Here is a 24949-nt window from a genome sequence, read left to right as displayed (position 1 = left end):
AGCGTCCAAACTTTAGTACCAATGTTGTACTAAAATGACAAATTGAGGCAATAAAACTGTAATTTTAGTATCCAGTATATAAACAAGCAAACACGCAATAAGTTTTATACCATATTTATAAAAATATGTTTATTGCTAAACTATTCACTATTGACTAAGTATATAGGTGAGGGTGGGGAGGGTCGATCCCTAGGGGACACTTGGTAAACTTCATTTTTAATCAAACCAAACGAGATACAATTTTTTGCGCTGGTAACACTCATTCATTCGTTCCTAACTTCACGTTCTGTCATGGCACTGTATCGGAAAAGTCAGTGGTTCAAAAATGGCGGACGGTGAAAGATTTTCTGCGTACTATATTCAATTTTCGGTAAGCTTTAACTGGATTTATTTTATAATATGAGATGGAAATGATGTTAGTGAGTGTGCTTATTTTATTTGTTGTTTATTGAAGTGATGATTAACTTGGATTACATTGATATACGCGAACACATGTTTCGAGTACGGCACGTTTTATAATCTTACTATGTATGGGGAGACTTTGTCTTTTTCTTCAGGGGAGATATGATTCCGGGATCATGTCACCCCCAAAGTGATCAAGTATACATTGTAATAAATTTACTTACAAAATGATTCATAGAGCTATCATAAATATTTTCTTTTCTTTAGTAAATCATGCCGCGAAAGTACGACCAGAGAAACACTGATTTAAACTTTCAAGGTTTTTGACTCATTTTAGTTTATTAAAACGGAATTTAATGGCGTATAATTCAGTTTTTAATTATACAACCGACTCCGAAAACGGAATTATCCCCGTGGCCTTTGAAAAGACTGACTAAAGTTAACATCAACATTTTACGAACTACCCGTACTTGGTCTTGTTTATCAAGTTAAACGTTTTACACACAGGGGATGTTATTCGGTCGACAAAAAACACTTATAACGATATTTGGTTTTCAACCGGAGATATTTGTTTTTATGGATGAAATGCTATTTCAATGGCTTTCCGACATTATGTACTATAGAACCGACGGTCCATAGAAAGGATTTTAGAATTATACAGCTCAAACACCGTCCTCGAAACGTGAGCAGTAAATTTCTAAACTTATTTATTATAGTAAACAATAACGACCGTGATGGGTAAAAAATTTAAAATTGCTGTAGGTATTCATAAGAACTTTAAAAAAATTAGCTTGTTACAAGAAATGTTATGTTAATAACTTAGATTTTTGATTTTTTTTTACTTTTTTTTGGTACAAATATTGATTCCCTATTTTATGTTGTTTTATGGATAATACGATTACATTGTTTTTTAAAAGTATAAGATTATGGATCAATATGTGTTTGATATCTTCATATATTAATTTTCTGTAGATAAAGTGAATAAATGAATGTAGATACTACCCTCGAAATATGACATTGCCACTTAAAATCTTTTTACCAAGTGTCCCCAAATCTGGAAGACTTGATCCCTTCGGCTTAGACATCTGATTACCGGAAATACAACTTCAAAGCATGGAAGATGCAATATATATATGTTTGCTGTGTATTTTACAAATTATGGATGCATTGCTAATAGCGATCCGAGTTATATAATCAATGAGAATCTGGTATGGGGAGACATGGTAAAAATATGTTTACCATGTGTCCCAAGAACCAGGGTCACTTGATCCCCCTAGGATCAAGGCTCCCGACCAGGGGTAAACATGTCTCCCTTACATAGGGGACACATGGTAAAAGTCAACAGTATGAGTTTTCATTAAATAATGATCTAATTTATTGCACAAATCTGTTCTAATTCAAACTACTAATGAAGAGATAAATTCTGAGTCGTATGGTCTATAAAGTTTTTCAATACTACAAATAGTTAAGAAAATGTATGCTAAAAACAAAAGGGGTGATCAACCCTCCCCAGTTTCCCCTAAGGCACATTGTAATATATTCTACAACTATAAATGGTTTACAACGTCCAAATGGAGAGTAAAATAGGCTTCTACTTACATAAACTAGAAAGGGGGGTAAGTACGCGTATCTCTACTTATGAAATATCAAAATTGACGTTGACGTATGTACAGTAAGCGGCCGAGATTACTGACTCGGGGTCCCGTTGTTTCCCATAAAGTTTTAAGTCATAATGTATTGTTTGTCATATTATCATTAGTCATAAAACTGAAACCGTTAACATTTCAGAATTTTCGTTAGGTTATCCTACAGATAGGTTAGGTTAGGTTTGTTTTATGGCAATCCTGAAAGTTGACGCGTTTCTGAACCAAATGAATTATGACTAACGAAAATTCGGGCAAACAATACATTATGGCTTTAAACTATTTGGGAAACAATAGAGACCCAACTGACTCCCTTGCATATATTTAAAACTCTGGGGGTCAGTTATCTATGCAGCTTACTGTATCAAATGCCTCTAAACTTAAAGAAGAAATACTTTACTGTGGTACTTGGCAGTGTTATGAGTCATTTTGAGTCTAAATTAGTAAGTTCTGTACACATTTTTTGAAAAATATTGCTTATTCTACACCATTCTGCAAAAATTCAATACAACTTAATATTAGACGATACAACACTGTACAGCATTTCGAAAACTTTGTTCGCCTCACGTACTCAGCACGATTTGAGGCGTCAATTGTGACGTTATCTATGAAAGGGACCTTATTGTCGATGGCGCTTCCGCCATTATTAACGATGCTCCGATATAAATAGAATGCCGCGCGACGCTGTGCGGCGTAAGCGCCATCGACAATAAGGTCCCTTTTCATAGATAATGCCTCAATTTTACTTAAAATTCTACATTTCTTATAGTAAATAATGTCCCGAGACGTTATCACGTTTACTAAACTATTTAGCACCATTCCTTAGACATCTTGTCAGTCCAGCCCCGCGTGTCGTTTAGAACTGTTACAAAACTTCAATTCGTTTAGTTTAATTGTCAATTTTGTATTCAAAAATCCTGAGCCAGTCTAAATCATGACATAACTGTAGAAAAGAAAATCTCGAAAAACTCTTAGTAACTTTATGAGGATATAAAGATATAATAATAATTCCACTAAGCGCCCGTAAATCCAAACAAAAATTTGGATGGTACAGTCACCACGTGATTGTTACGCCATTTACGGTTCTAGCTAAATTGGACATTCCATAGCGTAAGTATGGAATAACCAATTTAGCTAGGACTCTAAATGGCGTAACAGTCCCGTGTGGTGACTGTACATGATACGAGCAAATTATACGCTATTTAGAAATAAGTTTTACATCTTAGACTTCATATCTAATCCATATTGAACATACAAGAAATATTTGAGTTATAAAGTTCCCATGTCAGCTCAATCTACACAACTACATTATTATTTTATATAATAGAGCTTTTCAGTCGAGTACGGCGTGTAGACCACGAAGCTTGCTGAGTGGCCTAAGCAAGGTATGGGATTGAAAAGCTTGATTATGATTATATCACTATTTTATAATACAATACTTTTTCTACGTGTCTACAAAAAAAAAACTTTTCCTACTAATACCTAAACTAGATACATAAGTATCTCAGTAGATAATGTAACTCAGTTTGTAACTATTAATGTATAAGTACATTTTCAGAATAAGTTTTCACCAGTCCTAACCGCACGCGGTGTCGCCGCCGCTCAAAAACTATCACATTCACAGCCATATTTTAGGAACTAAGTTTCACGAACCCAAAGTACGAGTTCCCGGGTCTCAGCCACAGTATCTGGTTGGGTTCCCTCTGGGCCAGGTTCACGGTGTCGCCTGTGTTGAACCTGGCTACCGTTTGTACGGAGCAGGACATCTGGGCCTGCTTGGGGTTTTTGTTCGAGGTGTTGTCGCCTGTAGCGCAGGTCGACAGCAGGCGGGGATGGGAGGACTGCCGCGCCCAGAGGAAGTAGCAGTTCGGGGCTCGGGATAAGTATACTATCTGTGGAAGAAAACATTGTAGGTAAGTATACTCGTATTTTATAGAAAAAACTGTTGTGTTTTAGAAGTTCGTAGTCTTACGTGCCTGCCTATTTGGTCAGTAGATAGAAACGGAAATTGGAAAAAAGTAGGTGCGAAGTGCGTATTTCGCGCTTTTTTAGGGTTCCATACCTCAAAAAGAAAAAAACGGAACCCTTATAAGATCACTCGTACGTCTGTCTGTCCGACCAGTCCCCCCCTAACTACAGGGTCAAATAGTTCTTTACCTATAGATGACAGGAAAACCTATTAGAAATGTGCAGTCAAGCGTGAGTTGGACTTAATGTACGGAACTCTTGGAACGCGAGTCCACTGTGAGGTTGTTTGAAATTCAACCCCTAAAAGGTTTACATTTTTTAACGATGTCTACACGGAATAGGTGGTGAATTGAAGCTCGTAAACTTATAAATACATAATGGTTTCCCAAACTTATTCACGTCAAGCTTATGTTTTCATGTTTTTGGTAAAAACAAAACTGGGCCTCCCCTGCGGAAAAAGTAAAAGGCCTTGCAACAAAATATTTAATTTGCACGCATATTCTGATCTTTATTCTGAACAATAGTTATTGTGTTGAACATTGAATTGCTTAATTATTAAAATTATGTACTATTATAAAACAGTGGTTATTCCATTACTGCATCATAAGCAGGCCTCGGAGTTTTTTTAGCACGGTAAGACTAAGGAGAGCTATGGAGTCTTTGTTAACATTAAAATTAAGTTCATACTCATACTCATCCTCATTAATTAAGTACAAGTAAATTATGTACAGCTCTAGACCTAATAAATATCAGCGATCATCACAATAACGAAATACGTAACGATATATTCATGACATAATGTGACATCTGATTTACTCATACACATATTTAGGTAAAGAGGTTTAATCATAAGTGGCCTATCACTTAAAAAAGTACTTAAGACATGCAACCTATGATTATAAACATTGGTAATACGTATTCGACATATTAAAACGATATTCCATAGATATTAAAACTGTTTATTATTCATTAAGGTTGATATAGAGCTACAATATTTTAGAATAGTTATGCGTTACTCTTCCTTACGTCTACAAAACAGTTCGTTCACACATAATGGGCAGTATAAACGTCGTAAGTCGCATTCATGGGCATCATTTACAAGACACCAATAGTGACGGCAGCAATCTTCACAATATCCAGTTGATTTCATCCCTTCATCTTTAAGAGATATAGCCTCACGAGGTAGTCCTTTGAAGAACATGTCAACGTAGATTGTATGAGGAAGTTTCAAACAGTAAAACGTGGACCGCATATTTTCTATCTAAAATAAATTAAAACAATATAAACTGAGTGTAAATAATCACGCTGACACGGAAACGCTACAATAACATTATAATAACTTTACTTGATCCAAAACTGGATAATCATTTTCGAAAAAATCGTATGCCTCTCTTATAAGACCAATAACTTTCACCATTGCAATATGGTACAATGCAAAATTTCAGATATTTGTGGATCCGTCATAATGAAATCAGCAATTTATTCCGAAATTTGCCTTAAATGAATATATTGAAGTAACAAATCATACGTCTTAATATGTTGATACATGACATATGATGTCATTAAGTGCATTATCTAAAGCGGCCAGTGACAACGTATAGTTCCTTATCTTAACAGTAATTATAGTATGTAGGTACGTTAAGTACTTAAATAAAATATTGGAGCGATGACACTGCAATATGGGTAATATAATAATATTAACATACACATATACATATTATTACTTTTTTATAATATAACATTTAATTAAATATATGTAAACAGAATTAATTACATATAAGTAGTCTAAGTATTTATAAAACGATTCGGACGAACTTAATTAATGAGGATGAGTATGAGTATGAATTTAATTTTAATGTTAACAAAGACTCCATAGCTCTCCTTAGTCTTACCATGCTAAAAAAACTCCGAGGCCTGCATTATTTAATTAAATATATGTAAACAGAATTAATTACATATAAGCAGTCTAAGTATTTATAAAACGATTCGGACGAACTTAATTAATGAGGATGAGTATGAGTATGAACTTAATTTTAATGTTAACAAAGACTCCATAGCTCTCCTTAGTCTTACCGTGCTAAAAAAACTCCGAGGCCTGATCATAAGTATTTACAAATTACACGGTCATCACTAAAACAATTAAATTAACGTATATTATGTAAATTTAGATGTATGTATTCAATTTGTAAACAAATAATGTATTACCCCGCTTACTAATACATATTATATCTATAGTAATTAGTATAGTTGCGTTATTACGGGACTGTTTTCGCGTCATTGCGGTTTGGGGTTATTGTCTTTCAGTCTGGCGTCAGGTGACCTGTTTGCATTGTCCCAGGGCCTTTATTGGTCATTTTGCCACATTTTCCAATGTGTAATTAAAGAGTTACAATACATGTACAGTCAAACATGAGATATCTAATTATTATACTTACCTATTTATATTATTTTCACTATACTAAATAAGTAGTGCATAATTCATACCGCCTTATGTGCCTGATATACAATCATTAAGGTAACAGAACTGTTTGGGCACCTGAACCCCTCCTATAAAACATTATTTCCCAGCATTTTTACTTAAAAATAACTGGATTTTACCAAATATTTTTGTATAGAATATAGCGTTTACTGTACGATGTGAAATGGAACACACAAAGCTTGTTTAAGGTTCACGATATAGTTTTTTTTAACTAACTAGCAGCTAGTTCTGCGTCATGACAAAAATTTCTTTGTATTTATTTAGAATTAATTGACGCTTACAAAGTACAGTTATATTACTATGTAATATGAATATGAGTTTCACTAGTCGTAACTGGAATCTGTTATCTTGGTACCTATTAAAGTGTATTAACACTTACTGCTTATCAGAATTTTATTTAGCGGTTCTTCCCCTGTTCTAACTTACACAGCAGAGTGCCTGAAAACTATTCTTGAAAACTTTTTACTACGATATTAGTGTCAAAAACTTTAAGTAAGTATTAGTTAAGGCTATGCGTCTTTCTCCTTTTGCTTGCCGAAACCTTATAGGCATGTCCAAAGCCAAACCTTCTACCTATTTTAAGCTGTATGGTCAAAGTCTCAGTCAAATTTACCCAAATCGTTAACATTTGATATGGCCAAAAAAAGACGCAAGTATGCCCAAACTTTTTTGACCCGCTTTGCTTTTACTTAAAGATTGTTTCTCTTTTGATCCTTGTAGCTGGATCCAGAGGTTTAATACTTGTAGTTTCGGACTAATAAAAGGCTTTTATAAGTTTGGTGTGTGTTTTCTGTACGCAACCAAGCTTGGAAAATGGATTAGGCCGGTAAAATAAATCGTAGATGGCGTTGGCAATTGTGGCTTAACTGGGCCTTTAAGCTATAAAACTAAAAAAAAAAACAGCTTGACGCTATTCCTAGGATTCACAGATAAAATAAAAACCGTGCCAGCTGTAAGAATTCGACCGGCCAAACCCATTGATAAAAAAATTAAAAGTTCCCTACTTCACTGGAAACATTAAATACTTACTTGAGCATAGACTAAATAAAGCCCACTCTCTTTGATCGTGACGTAGTCCTTGTCCGAATGCAGCTCTATCTTGGACTCGCTGCCTTTGGACGAGACGTTCACGTCACGCTCCCATGGACCAATTATTGCTGGAACAAGAAATACAAGTCATGGTCAAACAGAAGGTAACATTTTGGACTACTTAGCCGCAGAAACGGCAATTTTGACAGTGACAGATCATATCCATAACAAATTCAGATCAAAATCGTAACCTGTTATTACATTAGAATTAGAATACGCCTAATGGTAATGGGGTTCACAACATTAGGGTTTGGGATTGTTAAAATCATTTCGATGAGTAGATATCTGTTAAAAAAACCGATGGTGGCCCGCGTGAAAGTTTGTGGAGGTGCAATACTGCCCCCAGGTAAAAAAGTTTGGAGACCTCTGTATTAAAAGATAACAGTAGGGTGACAAAAAGCGGCCAAGTGCGAGTCGGACTCGCCCATGAAGGGTTCCGTATTTAGGCGATTTATGACGTATTAAAAAAAAACTACTTGCTAGATCTCGTTCAAACCAATTTTCGGTGGAAGTTTACATGGTAATGTACATCATATATTTTTTTTAGTTTTATCATTCTCTTATTTTAGAAGTTAGGGGGGGGGGGGGACACACCACCACCACCACCACTTTTTACCACTTTGGAAGTGTCTCTCGCGCAAACTATTCAGTTTAGAAAAAAATGATATTAGAAACCTCAATATCATTTTTGAAGACCTATCCATAGATACCCCACACGTATGGGTTTGATGAAAAAAAAATTTTTGAGTTTCAGTTCGAAGTATGGGGAACCCCAAAAATTTATTGTTTTTTTTCTATTTTTGTGTGAAAATCTTAATGCGGTTCACAGAATACATCTACTTACCAAGTTTCAACAGTATAGTTCTTATAGTTTCGGAGAAAAGTGGCTGTGACATACGGACGGACAGACAGACGGACAGACAGACAGACATGACGAATCTATAAGGGTTCCGTTTTTAGCCATTTGGCTACGGAACCCTAAAAACGTGTATTAAAAATCTTGTTTTGACAAAAATACTTATTGTGTTACTAAGTCAATGTACGTTTGCGGTTTTAAAGCCGGTTTTCCATTAGGTAAGTCTGTAATAGTAATAGCCATGCTTGGGTGTAGGTGGGCAGGTAATGATGCTTAATACTGCACCAAGATGGAGTTCAGAAAACGTTTACTGAAAGTATTACTTGGTCTGGCGCAATGGCTTTTGTGGGCTGGTATTGAGATTCTAGCCTCCTAAGGCCCAGCCATACAAACGAAACATCCAAAATTTGCCACTCAAATTTGAACCTAAACTGTAGGAAATAGAGTTGATTATGTGTTTTTTTTTAATTAAACGAAACAAAGCAAAAGCGACTCTGTTCGAATTGAACATGGTTTAAATTACATCGAACTGAATAGGTACTATTGGTAGGACTTTGGGCCTTAGGAGGCTAGGGTACTTATGATTATACTTGTTTACTATACATATACATAGATGCCTAAAGTAAAAGATACAAAAAGTAAAAGGCAATGTTTTGTTGTACTCGTGTGTAAGTACGTGACTTCACAACTCGAGTACCCTCAAATAAACCCATTTTTATTGAATCCATGTTAAGTAGACCAGCAAATATTGTTTATCATGGCTATAGAGATTTTATTAATGACTGCGCAACGCTTAAGCTACTAATCTACTCTGTTATCAATGGTAGGTATGTTAAATGAGATATATAATATATGTAGTCGGAAGTATCATGTTCGCTACTAAATGCTTTAATTTAATGTTTGAAATACAGTGTTTTTGTTATGTATCGATCCTTCGCGCCTACGCTTTTTGAATTTGCCCCTTCTTTCAGTTCTTTCTACTTAACAAAGCTGGCTACCCTATTACCCTAATTTTGGGTTGGGTATCGTAAAACATTAGTTCACCCTAAGTAATTTTTTTTTTATAAATAGCCTTAAATACCCCTGTGTATTGGTCCTTATAGCGTTCAGGTTTTTTTTAATCCGATCTAATTAGCGACTATGGAATGAAGGACAAAAATCCGCTTTCTCTTATTTTAGTTATTTTCCCTAATGATGTCATTGTTCTATTAGAAGCACTAAAAGATATCGTTTGTAGACTATTATCTAATCTCCTTTACTCATTCTGTTTATTTGCATTGTTATTATTGTTTTGAGAGGGATAGACGATATGCACCGTGCAAGTGATTCGAGATGATAACAGTGTGACTGAACCATATGTTTATTTATCTTATTTTATATACAACAATAAAATTATGTGTTTGATTGTGTGTTTTGATTTTTCCCACGGTATTTAACTTGCCACGCTAATATGTACAGTCCCCAGCAGTAGCTATGATAGTCATTTTATTGTAGGTAGTTAGTTATTTTCTGATATACAAGGAGTTTTTTTAATATTAATTCTTATCAGGGCATAATGGACGACGTTGGCTATGAGGCCAACCGCGAAATAGTGCAGTAAATTTAGGAGTCCCATAAAAGGATAAAATTAATTTAAAGGGGCCCACCGATGATCAGTCCGCTGCACGATATCGGCCTGTCAGTTGTTCGGACCTGTCACCTTTTGCGTTTAACTGACAGGCTGATATCGTCTGGCGACCTGATCATCAGTGCCCTTAACATTTCTCTTGGTGATTTCAGAGTTGGTCCTATGGTAGATATGAACTATATTAGGTATATAATATATATGTAGATATATTCCGATGTCCTGAATAATTTACATTTCTTGCTGCAATGCTGTCGCAACTGCTATGTTATTATTATTAACAAGGGTTGAAAAACACTGATGATTCGATGTTATTGCAAGAGCATAGTGCTGATAATTCCACGAAAAAAATAACGTGCTGATTGATAGTGATCATAGATTGTTAACTTTACACTAATATTTATTATAAGCCCATCGAAAACATTATAATACGCAGTTAATTATCAAAAGATAATAATCCAAATGTAGGTCTGTCGTATTTCACGTAGTCACGATTTTAGATAATCGATAATCTATATTTATATACCTGTGCCCGCGACTTCACCCACGTGGGATTTGTTTTTTAATCCCTACGCGATGGTTATTAAATAAAATAGCACGTTGCTGGTTAGGTAAGGTTCACTGGGACGCTCGTAATTCCAGGAACTGATGAATTAGAAAATCATAGGACATAGGAATACAATGAGTTCGTGAAGTAAAACAATTTAAGGCCCAGTGGGTTCAGGTTCTTCTCTCGAATCTCTCGCGCACTGAGCGTAAGCGTGAGCGAGATGGCTGTGCGTGCCCGGGATTGCGGATATCTTGGTTTTGAATTTTACCAAAAAAAAAACAATGAGTTCCCTCAATAATAAAATTGCGCACTTTTAGAAGCAATTTCAAATTTTTAGCTTTAGTGCATAAATTGTTACAAATTTTAAAAGTGCGTTTCAGACCTGTATGTTCGTGTTTTTTTCTATCGCGAGAATGTCAAAAAATCTGGATTAGAATAGATGAAGTCACTCTCTAGCAGTGAACGCATATAAACCATGGAAGTATTCTGTCCGCTCAATTATGACCCAACGTACGAGGGGTGTTCAAAATATTCTCGGTATGAGAATGAAAACAAACAAGTACGAAAAGTTTGAAATTTTTTTTTTCAATATACTCCCCCCCTATGTTCATACACTTAAAAGATCGATCAATTATTTTTTTTAATCCCTCGTAAAAATATTTTTTATCTTTCGTGTAAAAATGCTCCTCCACTGCCGCCTTCAATGCTTCATCGTCAGAAAATTTATTTCCACGCAGATCCTTTTTAAGATTGGGGAGCAAAAAGAAGTCGCTGAGGGCTAAGTCCGGACTATACGGTGGGTGAGTAACAGTTTTAAACCCACATTCAACAATAGCTGCCTTGGCAATATGAGCAGTATGGACGGGAGCGTTGTCATGCAGAAGCAGAATACCTTTGGTTAACTTTCCTCGCCTCTTTTCTTTAATTACATCCTTTAATTGACGTAGAATGTTAGCGTAGTACTGTCCTGTGATATTTACACCTTTTTCTTTATAATCGATTAGTAATACTCCTTCACAATCCCAAAATATCGTGGCCATGACCTTGCCAGCTGAAGGGATGACCTTGAACTTCTTGGGATGAGCTGAACCCTTAATGTGCCACTGCATGGACTCTTGTTTACTCTCTGGGTCATAATGATGAACCCAGGTTTCATCTCCAGTAACTATTCTTTGCAGCACCTCATCAGGATTTTCACCGCACAGGTCAATAAAATCGGAACAACAAGCTACACGCATGTCTTTTTGAAGCCGAGTCAGCATTCGCGGAACCCATCTTGCACTTACTTTTGACATATTAAGATGGTCATGTATAATATCATGTACGGTACCAATAGAGAGATTGGTTACTTGTGCTATAGATTTTACCTTCACTCGACCATCTTCCAATATAAGTTTTTCCACTTTATCAATATTTTCTTGTGAAGTAGCTACTACAGGCCGGCCAGGTCTAGGGTCATCTTCAATACTCTCCCTTCAGCGTTTAAACTCGCTTGACCACTTTTGAATGGTAGATAAAGAAGGAGCAGACTCACGGTAAACACAATCCATTTCCTCTTTTATGGTTTTTTGATTTTTACCCTGTTTTGTCAAGAATTTTATCACGCATCGATGTTCTAATTTAGTTAACATTGTCAATTCGCACATGATGTTCATGTTTGTTCAGCAATTGCAGAAAAACAAAAGACCATCTCGGTTCGAATTATACTTTTTTTAATGTCAATGAATAAACCTTAGCGGCCAGTAACGAAAGAAATTTTAGAAGAGGTCGTAAGATATCAATACCGAGAATATTTTGAACGCCCCTCGTAATGAACGTAAAGTATTCGATTGTAGGCGTTGCTTACAGAGTGTTCGATTGGCAACTTCAGTGCGGCCGAGATGACAGTCAGTGACGGATGGCTAAATTGGTTTATAAAAACTACGTTTTTTTGTAATTAAAAATGTCTTCATGTGTCGTGAAGTGGTGCAGAAGTTGTTTAAGTTCATATCAAGGACAGTGGAATCACTTTTCACTTGTAGTAAACAGATAACTTCAGTAAAATTTGGAATAAACATGACGACATTTTTTCAATACTACCGTGCTAAGCTAAAACGTAACAACTGCATACGACTTTTATAACAACATACGACTTTTTAAATTGCGAGGATAATAGGGATGGTTTTATGCCAAATGAAGTAGACTATTTTATTAACTTATGATTGGTTTAGGTATTTTCTATATACAGTAGAATCCGCTTATAATGACATTGAAGGGAAGTAACAAACATGTCATACTAAGCGGATGTCATATAAAGCATAGTTGATAAACTTTTTATTTTATTTTTTCCAAATTAATCTCAAACTATTTTGTGAGAGATGAGTTTTATTAACCTTATACCAATTATCAACTTTCACCGAGAGTAAAAACTAAAACAATTTAAACGCCGCAGACGTCCTCGCAGGGAAAGATGTGGGGCCGGCCACGAAAACCAGCAAATTTGTCAGTATAACCGGACATAATTCCATAAAAATAGTATTTATAGGTCGAAGTTATCTTATCCGACTTTGTCACAAATAATTTCATATGAAAACCAAACTTCGCACAGTAATTGCGTCATAGTAAGCGGTTGGTCAGTATAAGCGGAGTCATAATAAACGGATTCCACTGTATTTATAAATGTAGTAATAAATTCCTTCTTACAGATTTGTATTTTCCTTTTTTATTTCATGAGATGGAGCTATAAAAAACTACCTAGTTATTTCAAATTAATAATCAAATTTGGTATTGTCATTTTACATTACTTTCCATTCAGATTCCCACAAGATGCTATTCTCAGAGAACTATGGAAAAAAGCTGTCCAATTAGAGAGACATGAAATTGAGTGGATGCCTGGCAAGATATATAATGTTCTATTCATACCCGGTCTCCTATATGTAGATACATTTTTTTCTATCACGCTTTCATTGAATTAATTTAACATATACACACATTATCTCAAAATATTGATCATTTTAATCAAATGCCTGTTCAAATGTTTTTGACCCGATTCGTGTACCTACCCATGTAAATTTTGCAGGCTGTATAGCCTGTCCGATTTCTAAGATCAAGTTCGCCATACATTTACTATGGCGTACTTGATCTTAGAAAAACGGACAGACCAGTACGGCTACCATCAGTTTGGCACTGACAAACGCCGTCGAGAACGTAATTTACTTTCTATACATCTCGCTCGTACTCGCATATTAGTGCAAACGAGATGTATAGAAAGTAAATTACGTTCTCGATAGCGTAAATGTCAGTTTTAACACTGTCAGTGACTCATGGTACGGGCTCTGAACGTGACTTCGCACTGCCATACAGATTGATAATAAAATATACAAAATACTTATTATAGCGGAATACATTTATACCTACAACAATGAATGTTGAGTTAGTCTGTCATTTAATTTCATAACAACATTTTAACTAGTTATCTTTTAATCTGCATTAAATTATTATACGTGAATTATTTAACTGGTTCTTCAATGTATGGCATAAACCTATCCCTGTCCAAGTCATATTCTAATCAAATATGAACCGCGAACTCTCAGCGGCCAGTACGTACAGCAAGAAGGTTATTAGCGGATTAATGTCGCTGATTGGTAGTTATTGACTTTATATGCATTTCATCTACACTTAGCTGTGTACGTTAGTGTAATAGAGAGAGGCTCTGTAAACGTATCGTCTTATTTAAATGTAGGCGTAATTGTGTATGTATGCTAATTTGGCCCGAGAATTTGAACGGTAATGTTCCCAAAGGCGGTTTCCAGTTATATGCTTTTACTGCTCTCTAGTACCTAACTAGTGTCTAGTCTAGTGATTTTCTCTAGAATATCCTCAAAAACCACAAAATTGCTAGTTACATTTTTGTCAACAGTATTGTACCTTGTACAGTCGACGTCAAATATATGTTTACACTTTTGCACCTTACTCCTTTGTAATAAGGCGAAAAATGTAAACATATCTTTGACGTCGACTGTACAACAACAATATGTGACGTTATCTATGAAAAGGGACCTTATTGTCGATGGCGCTTCCGCCATTATTAACGATGTTCCGATAAAAATACAATGCCGCGCGACGCTGTGCGGCGTAAGCGCCATCGACAATAAGATCCCTTTTCATAGGTAATGCCTCATATTATAGCTAAATACGTCTGTGACGGGCTTTAGCCAGCAGTTGCAATGCCTAACTAAAACTAAGGTTCATATTACATCGTCTGGTTACTTAATTACTTAATTGTCGTGGAACTAATTGGCTACTGGGCCCGCATTCCTGGCTTCTATAGGCTTATAGGGTATGCGCATGACAGTAGCGTCCGCTTGGCGGTTACGGGACACGCTCATTTGACAGGTGACAGATGTCAAGTAGTATTCTTTTGACGTGATAACGTCTTATATATGAACACCGGTAGCATGCACAAAAAAGTGTCACGTTGTGGACGGATCTCCATGGTAACGTTGTGGACAGATCTCCATGGTAACGTATAAAAGTATGCAATTTTTCATCAATGTTTTCTTATGACGTTATCGGGCGTTTTTTTTTAAAGTTGTCCCCTAAACTTTTTTTTTTTCAAATTTGGGATTTTTTATGTTATTTCTACTCAGAATCACGAGCTCTTTCTATCCTAATAGGAGAAAAAAAGTGTCCTAAGGTTTTTATTTCCATTCCGTCACCATTTTTCATAGACTTTGTATGGCGGTCGCGGAATGGAAAGATCGAATAATGTATGGAAATTTTGGAACACTTTTTTTCTCCTATTAGGATAGAAAGAGCTCGTGATTCTGAGTAGAAATATCATAAAAAATCCCAAATTTGAAAAAAAAAGTGTAGGGGACAACTTAAAAAAAAAAACGCCCTATCACGCAAAATTATCGTCCGTAATCCGACTTTACAGACAACAATTTTTTTTATGGAATCACCATGGACAACCGCAACACCACAGGGGTTGTAAGTTCGTTGCCGGCATTTTATATGGGGGTACGCTCTTGATCGTTTGAAGGTTGTAACGGTGCGGAATTACCGCAAGGGACAGTTCATTCCACAGTTTAGTATGAAGATTTAAGGCCACGAATGTTCATATTTTTGCAACGTCGAGCGCGATCTGTGTTTGTTAACCAATTAAGACTCACGTTAGACCGGGCCGTGTCCGGGCCGGAGCTTCCGTCGCTTCGTTTTCTATGGAAAGCATCACGTGATCACCTGTCATAGAAAAGTAAGCGCCGGAAGCTCCGGCCCGGACACGGCCCGGTCTAACGTGAGTCATCCTTAACAGTGGTATTTCACTATTGTTCGGGTGCACACGGCTCGCGACTGCGCGGTGCAGACGCAGAGGGGCTACCGCAAAAAAAATTGCGGGCATTTTTCTCTACCACTCCAATTACGCCTTCATTGGAGTAAAAGAGAAAGATCCCCGCAATTTGCGATTTTCGCGGCAGCCCCTCAGTTATAAAAACACATTCTAAAGTAAGGTCGCTAAGCGAAGAATTACGTACCTTGACCCGTATGTTCCTATCTCTGTCGCACGCGCATATTTTCAGGGGGCCCGTTATCTCCTAATGCCCGGTTCACATTATTCCAGTAGCATTTCAGTCCAGCAATCCAATCCAGTGCTGGAATGCTACTGGAATAATGTGAACTGACACTGGAATACTGGAATATGGGTACATTCCAGTGAGCATTCCAGTCCAGTGACTGGAGAGACCGTCTACTTTTTCATTCCTGCTCACCCAATCCAGCGCCACTGGAATAGTGAGACAGCCATTCCAGTTGCAATCCAGTGCTGGATGGAACGTTGAACAGTGAAAAGACTGGAATATGCCTGGTTCACATTACTCCAGTCCAGTAATCCAGCGGGCTAATCCAGTCCAGTGCTGGAATAATGTAAACGATATGATCTAGTTCAGCACTGGACTGGATTAGCCCGCTGGATTATTGGACTGGAGTAGCTCTGCAGCTGATTAGTGATTGTATAGGATAGCCTGCCAAAAATCAAAAGCGTTACGATAATCGGAGTGATGTCATGTCAAGTGTTATTGGAAGTTTTTAATTCAGAATTAACATGTGATTGCGTAAATTATTTGCTTTAGTTTCAGTAACCATTGTCTTTGTTTATGTTTTATGTTACTGTACATTTATTGTAAACTACGACTATGTGAGGTGTGCATTAAAGAGTATTGTATATTACGTATCACTACATAGTATAAAAACAAAGTCGCTTTCCGCTGTCTGTGTCCCTATGTATGCTTAGATCTTTAAAACTACGCAACGGATTTAGATGCGGTTTTTTTAAATATATAAAGTGATTCAAGAGGAAGGTATATGTATAATTTGTTAACCCGTGCGAAGCCGGGCGGGTCGCTAGTTTCAAGATAAAGGACTATCCATCGTATTTTCTAAATGCAGCGTTTCGTATTTTCCAGTCCGCTACCTATACGTTTTGTGCATTCAATCAGGCCGCTAGCGGCCGCTATGAAACTCAAAAGTGCTCACGTTTTTTCATTTGTAGTCTGCCTCTTTCGCACCCATGTTCGTTTCGTATTTTGCACACTTTAATTATCTTTTATGTGTAAGCGCCATTTTAGATCTGCATAAAGAAGCCAGGAAATTAGAAAGGAACAAAAGATACGACGCGCCGCGTGAACACAATCGCAGTTTTAGTCATAATTTCATACTTTTTCTTATAAAACGAAACTACATAAATACAATACAGGAATTCGGATATTAGACTCTTCAATTCCGGTATTGAATTATCGTAAAAATCTGTCCGATATTCCGGTATTCATGTCCATAAAGAATAGTTGCAAAAGAATGAAATTCTTGTGGTCACAGCTTTAAAGCCCAAGATACACTTGTAAGTTTTACTTATGTAAGTCGGGACACAGCTATACTACAGAATGAGAGATGAATATCGTTATCTCATTCTAACAAATAGCTTTGTCCCTACTTACGTAGTACTTACGTAAAACTTACAAGTGCATCACGGGAGCTTCCAAGCATCTGCTCATTGTTTCCTTTGCTGCCCATCTCAATCGCATTACACTTTCAACTTTATTCACCATGTAAAAAGGCACACATTAGCATGCAACATACAGAGATTAATGCAAATAATCAGGCTTTGTATTGTACACACATCCTGCCACATAAATTATCATATTAACTACATATTTCTCGTTTTATATGTTACTCATATGATAAACTCAGGCGAATATAGTCTATAAAGCATTGCAATAGGGGCTTGGATACACCTGTAGAGTTATGTAATTGTTTGTCTATGAATGAGTGCTTTGTAGGTAAACGCAGGAAAATAGAAATAACTAGGTAATAATTAAGAAACCGGTCTGAGAACTGAGATATGTCATGTGTTTAAATGAATTTCGATCTTAATGTCTATGGGAAAAGGTTTACATTTGCACTATTAGTTCTATAGTCCCATATAAGTCGCAGATGTTTTTTTTAATAACATATGATAAGTTTAATTACTCACATTTTGATCCCAAGTGGGTTTCACTCATAGCACCATTAAATTGAGCGACTAGAAGTTCTGAAAAGAAATAAAATAACAATTTATTTACATACATTTTCTTTTAAAGTTAGTGAAGCAGAATGTTAGTGTTTGTTTAATAGTTTCCATACAAGTTCTATAATACTTTCTAATTAAGTTATCATGAACAATTTTATTTTAAATATAATTATTAGTTAGATTGATACCTTTTTGGAATATTGGTAAGCCTGACACAGGCACATCACCATCAGTCTTGTCTGTTTTCTCTGCCTTCTTGCTTGAGTCTACTAATAACATATCTTCACCCAAGTCTTCGACATAATATCTTCTAGGTTTAGATTCATCAACACTAGGGTCCATCCGGGGCTCTCTTTCAGGCTTATAAGACCTCACGGAGGTTAATGCACTCTGCTGGATACTATCTTGATGTCCATCCTTCACACTTTGATATACGAACTGATCTCTCATAGTCTCCAGTTGTCTTCGCATTGAAATCATCTCATTCCAGTAGTAAAATGCTATGGAACTACTTATCACCATACAAAGTACACTCAACAAAAAGTTCAGTATGAATAACAGCTTTATTTTCTTAGAAGACGCTATCGACAGTGTCGTGTTTATATGTACGCCGACCTCCGTAGGTTTTTCTAAAAAAAAATAAAGTTTTAGACTGTGGCGCGAAAAAAAATTAGGAGGATATGTTGCCCGTGCTTAGGTATTTGACAATCACCTGTGTTGAGATGAATGACAGTGCCATCGGATTTCGCTTTAGTATTGTTACCAGAATTCAGAAATATGTTTGCCGCACCTGCTGTCGCTGAGTTCAAGGGTACACCCTCGATATTAACTTTTCTCTCTTCGAACATCATAAATATCGTAGTACGCCGTAAGTACTATAAACTTACGATGCGGCGTGGGGGCAGCGTCCTAAACAAAGGAAGTCAAGTTAAAAAAGTTTCGCACAGCGCCGATAACCGCGAGGTCGGACAATCAAAACAAAAAACATACATACCGTTACTATCAATCACTGTTTATTCCATTAGATCACTGTTTGTTCACTTAAACTACACTTAAAGTCTCTTCGTGTTTAATAAAAACCAGTCCGGTAGAACCACTGAATTAAATAAAAACAAAATAAAACTAAAAGTTCTGGGCATCGCACAGGCGGCGGTCCGCTGGGCGAGTCCGACTGTGGCTGTCAAGTCAATGGCGCGGGAGACGGCTTCTGTTCGCGCGCCAAATTCAAACTGCGAGCGGAGCGAATGAACGGCAACGGTCGATACGAGGAATGCGGCCGAGATAGTACGCTTTCGACTACGCTGGACGCTTGATAACTAAACAATACAAATAAACCACCGCGAATCCCCTTTTAACTGTTGTTGCTCGTAATAATTTTGCGTATCAGCGAGATTTGCAAGGCTGTATTTTACTTACGAACCCTAGACTAGGTACATAAATAATGTAGATTAATTGATTCATCACAGAAATATGACGCATTCTTTACCTATTTCACCTATTTGCATAGGATTTGCTTAAACTGCTCAGTTTAGCTCATTATACAAAGAACATTAGGTACATTCTTGTAATGCTTTACAAAGTTTTGCCTAGGTCTTGATACATTAAGATGTCATTATCTAAGGACATATGTCTAGAATAATTTAACATTGTTACGTACTCGTGGCATTACATGCGACAAAGTAGCAAGTTTAAATTCCACGTAGAGAATGTGAGCATTACGTTTTTACGCTTATTACCTGGATCTTTGTGTACACGCCCCTTATCGCACCCTGGCAGGTAAGGTACGACCATAGCCTTAAAAAGTTGCTACACTTTTAATACCACTTTGCACATTTTTATGATCAACCTGCCGTGGGCTTTTTCGCATTTATTACCTACTGCGACAATGTGTTCAAAGTAAAAGCACCTAAGCGACAGAATAACTAGTATCCTAAGCCTCTTTCTCAGTAAATTAGGCACCCCTTATCAAAATATGGGAAAAGCCACGTGTAGAAGGAAATGCATGAAATGAAATTATAATGAAATTCTTACCCAGCTTTTCTCAAGAGGCTACAAGCATGAGGCACTTCAAAAACCGAGTTTACGAGGTTAGAGGTTTTAAAAGACTACAAGCGCATGGATTACCTACCCATTTAGTTGCACGCGGTCACTGAACCTAACCCAGTGCGTCCTAACCTTTTCAGTCCGGTCAGCCCTATGACTAACTAGGGAACCTGATTTACCCCTCCTCCCAATGGTAATAAAAAATAAAACGTGTACGTTTGTTGTATTGTTATATTAGGTTAGCTTTGGGTTAGCTTATTACCCCCGTAAAATACCAGTTTTACCCCCACGGGGGTAATTACCCCCAGGTTAGGAACCACTGATCTAACCCAATAGAAATAGAAACCAAACAAATCGAGTTTCAGAGGTCCATGAAGTTTCACATATTTTTTAAGAAAACGTTGGAAGTGTACAATTGTCTCAAACAACAGTCCCAATATCACCTGTTCCTGAATCTGTACAGATTTGGAAGCGCCTGGTATGCGGTATGCACATTGCATTGAAGAAGTGCACAGCTGCAAGCCATACGCGGGATCGCAGACTAGGACCAATTTAGAAAACTATTCCAATGGGCCCGAGCTAATCTGGGATGCGAGAGGCATGTTCAAATCGTTACTTATTACAGCAACAGGATTGGCTATGTGCAAAATAGCGGCGGCGAGGGAAATATTATGTAGATGTACGCACGCGATGGGAAAAATGTAGGTAAATTTTCAAGGGATGACTTAATTTTGTTATGTTGGAGGCAAACGGACAGACGAATAGCCCAATGGTAAGAAATATTAGGCCCCCATCAGGCACCTGCAACACCAGAGGGGTAGTAGGTAAGTGCATTGACGGCCTTTAAGATGGGAGTGCACTCTTTTCATGAAAGTTTGATGGTCGTATCAGTCCGCAGGCGACAGTTTCACAGTTTAGCTGTACGAGGCAGGAAGTTTCTGGAGAAAGGCACAGTTGAGGACTGCTAAAAATTTAAGTGGTGAAGATGGAAATCGCGTAGAGCGATGGTGGCGGAAAGAAGCGGCAGGTATTAATCCGAATAATTCCTCGGAGGACTTTGTTTTATACTATGTAGTTATAGTGATATCGAAGACGTCAGGCACTGGTTGATAGGCATCATACCAGTATAGTAGTACCAATTGGGCCATGACCATGACACTTAGTCTCAATGAAAATGATTATGTTACGAAGACAAACTTAGATCTAAGAGGCTGTTCATTACGTCATATATTTTTAACGATTTTTGACCCCCCTAAAATCATCCAAAAATCATGCTTCGAATGACCCCGTTTCCTCCTACGTCATGCTACCATCATCCGACGTCCAAACCCCCCCCCCCCAACTTGAAATGACGTAATTTATGTATGGCCCCTAATGCGAAATAGCTAGCACTGAAGTATTTGGCATTCCACATAAACACGAGGAACGTTTTCAGGTAACAGTCTATTGGATTAATATTAGATAAGATACCCTTCATTTAGGGCCTTTAAATCCCGTAATACGCCATGGTTTAAAACCGAACCGAAAACCGGATTAAAAGGAGTTATTTAATGAAACGTGAACAACTTTCTCCGAATTTACCTCCATTTGTAAACATATGTACTAGAAATTTAGTTAATGTTGATTAGACCAATTTAATTAAAAGAAAAAAATGAGTCACTCCTGATTCACGCATGATGCATATGAAACTGCCGCATGTGCAATCGATGAAAATATTATTTGGTTGAGCTGTCAATGCTTGTTTATAGTAATCGGAGACACAAAAGAATTTTCACGGCTGTTTTGTGTACTTATTGCGTGAATTGCCTTGGCTTTCTCGTATAGCCCATATGAACGTATGAATCAGTAAAGTTGACGATAAACAATAGCTTGCGTTGGGTACGAGTATACCCTCAGTAAACCTTTCGCTTCGAATGATGGTCCATGACAGTTCCCTCAAATCCCTTTGTCGAGTCGGACTCGCGCACAAAGGGTTATCCATAACGAAAAAAACGGCAAAAAATCACGTTTTAATTTGTCATGCTCTGAAAGTCTTTAATTATCGATTTAGGCAAAAGTATCGTTATTTATGGAATGCGGAGTCAAATATCAGAATGGATATTGTATAACAAATCCATTTAAACCCGAATTTCAATTGCTTATCGCCAAAAAAGTTAATAAAATCGTACATGGAACCTAAAATGCTCTAGTGCAGAAACGTATAATTTAACACACCTTTTAGAACAACAATATCAGATAATCTTTCAGATCATGAAAAATTAAAACAATATTTACTTATTACTTATTGCATCTGTCTATTATACGCATTGATATAGATAGATTCGGCCTGCTTTTGACCGACATTCGGACTCTTATCAACGCATTTACGTATGAATCAACTCATAGAATATGATCCACCATAATTAGAAGTAATTAGATGATACCTTAGCGGATATTATCTCGTACTGAACTTATAAATACACATACAAAAGGGCTTAATTGTAAGTAACTTTTTAACCGACTTCCAAATCTCAAAGAAGGAGGTTATCAATTCGGTTGTATGTTTTTTTTTTTTTTTTTTTTTTTTATGTTTGATACTCCATATCTCCGTCATTACTGGACCGATTTTGAAAATTCTTTTTTTGATTGTATGTATATGCATACAGATTGGTCCCGTTTTTGTCAAAACCCAGTTCTGATGATGGGATCCATGAGGAATCGAGGGAACTCCTCAAATCTTAAAGGCATACATATAGTGATTTTTGTGTTTTTATCAACAAATCAAGCACATACATTTAAAAACGTGGCATTTGATGAAGTGGAACTGCTGATGATGATCAGAACGGAACTCTTCAACGACGCATAGTACACGTTTGACGATTTGTCCTCTTCGTTATGTTTGTTAAGCAAGTTAAGTTTTTAAGCCACATTTCTGTCAAGCTCGAGTTCTGATGATGGGATCCATAAGGAATCCAGGGAACTCCTCAAATTTTAAAGGCATACATATAGTGATTGTTGTGTTTTTATCAACAAATCAAGCATATACATTCAAAAAAGTAACATTTGAGGAAGTGTAACTGCTGATGATGACCAGAACGAAACTCTTTAACGACGAATAGCTCGCGTTTGGCGATTTTTTCCTCTTCGTTATGTTTGTTAAGCAAGTTAGGTTTTTAAGCCATATTTATGTCAAGCTCAAGTTCTGAACATGGGATCCATGAGGAATCGAGGGAACTCCTCAAATCTTAAAGGCACACGTATAGAATTTTCTGTATTTTCATCATAAAATAAAGCATTAACATTAAAAACTGTCACTTTTGATGAACTGGAACTGCTGATGATGATCAGAACAGAACTCTTCAACGATGCATAGTACACGTTTGGTGATTTCGAATTTCGACTTTGACTTGGACTGGGACTCGGACTCGGATCCAGATCCGGACTCGTATCCGGATCCGGTTCGGACCTGGACCCGGACCTGGACTCGGACTCGGACCTGGACTAGACCCGGACCTTGACCCGGAAAACCACTATGATACCTAAACTAAATAAACCACTATGATTACCTACCATAAAATGTAGGTATAAAGTATGAGGCCAAACCCCTCCCGCTCAAACCCCCGTACACCGCACCGCATATGCGCAGAGATGTACAAAATGGTTTTAAAAAAGCATTTAAATACAAAATGCAAAATACTTTTCAGATTTACTATTTCAAATGCAAAATACCAAATAGTTTTGCGTTTTGTATTTCAAATGCTAAATGCAAAATAGGTATTTTCAAAATACTTTTTCAAAATAAAATACCTTTTGAGCAAATCTCAGATATTTTTATTTATTTTAGGTATTTATCATGAGAAATAGAGACACAATGCCGAGCCGAACAAAAACGTCTAATATCATGGCATGGCACCTTATGCATGACATTTTGGTCATATTTATCAGTACGCGTATCAATAAATTCTGTTATGGTATTAATAATAGTCCGTCGGTTCCTCTCTCTGCGGCCCTGACCACCGGCAGCTTGGGCCCTGCCCCGCTGCTGGCGGCACCCTAGGTTAGGTTTTTTATAATGTGTTTATAATATTTTTTTATATTATTTTTGTAAGTGTTTTTATATTTTAATTTTATATACATATTGTAAAAAACCAACCTAAGAAGAGAAATAAATAAAGGAAATAATACTCACTTAAAATAATGTAAAAAACTAGACTAACGAAAAGAGAGCCATGGCTCCATTTTGTGACTTGTGTGGCCATTTATTTCGGTTGATTGTGCATCTAGTTCTTATTTTATTATTATTACACTTTTCTTTTATTAATAACAACTGGACTGGTATAGTTAAAAAGCGGCCAAGTGCGAGTCGGACTCGCCCATGAAGGGTTCCGTATTTAGGCGATTTATGACGTATAAAAAAAACTACTTACTAGATCTCGTTCAAACCAATTTTCGGTGGAAGTTTACATGGTAATGTACATCATATATTTTTTTTTAGTTTTATCATTCTCTTATTTTAGAAGTTACAGGGGGGGGGGGGGGGGACACATTTTACCACTTTGGAAGTGTCTCTCGCGCAAACTATTCAGTTTAGAAAAAAATGATATTAGAAACCTCAATATCATTTTTGAAGACCTATCCATAGATACCCCACACGTATGGGTTTGATGAAAAAAAAATTTTTGAGTTTCAGTTCGAAGTATGGGGAACCCCAAAAATTTATTGTTTTTTTTCTATTTTTGTGTGAAAATCTTAATGCGGTTCACAGAATACATC

The 24949-nt window shown here is 36.8% G+C and overlaps 1 protein-coding gene across 1 annotated transcript; it reads right to left on the bottom strand.

Annotated features, from left to right (window-relative positions):
- Positions 1–3648: 3648 nt before the first annotated feature.
- On the bottom strand, positions 3649–19504 carry LOC134663074 (uncharacterized). The gene is made up of 6 exons (XM_063519395.1): positions 19149–19504; positions 18867–19063; positions 18343–18783; positions 18119–18175; positions 7522–7649; positions 3649–3937 (listed from the first exon to the last, which is right to left on the bottom strand). The coding sequence occupies exons 2-6, from the start codon at positions 19003–19005 to the stop codon at positions 3677–3679; spliced, it is 1026 nt and encodes a 341-aa protein (XP_063375465.1). The 5' UTR covers positions 19006–19063; positions 19149–19504; the 3' UTR covers positions 3649–3676.
- Between the last annotated feature and the right edge of the window lie 5445 nt (positions 19505–24949).

The sequence above is a fragment of the Cydia amplana genome, chromosome 4, assembly GCF_948474715.1.
Source record: "Cydia amplana chromosome 4, ilCydAmpl1.1, whole genome shotgun sequence".
In the NCBI taxonomy this organism is placed as follows: domain Eukaryota; kingdom Metazoa; phylum Arthropoda; class Insecta; order Lepidoptera; family Tortricidae; genus Cydia; species Cydia amplana.
Note: the sequence above shows the minus strand (reverse complement) of the source record. Positions and strands in the feature narration are given on the sequence as shown.

What these genes read in the sequence shown, in the direction of transcription:
- LOC134663074 (XM_063519395.1), bottom strand. Translation starts at nt 19,005, where the DNA reads ATGATGTTCGAAGAGAGAAAAGTTAATATCGAGGGTGTACCCTTGAAC. An exon ending in AACCCACTTGGGATCAAAAT is followed by an intron (nt 7,650 to 18,118) that starts GTGAGTAATTAA and finishes TTCTTGTTCCAG; the next exon opens with CAATAATTGGTCCATGGGAG. An exon ending in TTTATTTAGTCTATGCTCAA is followed by an intron (nt 3,938 to 7,521) that starts GTAAGTATTTAA and finishes TTTCTTCCACAG; the next exon opens with ATAGTATACTTATCCCGAGC.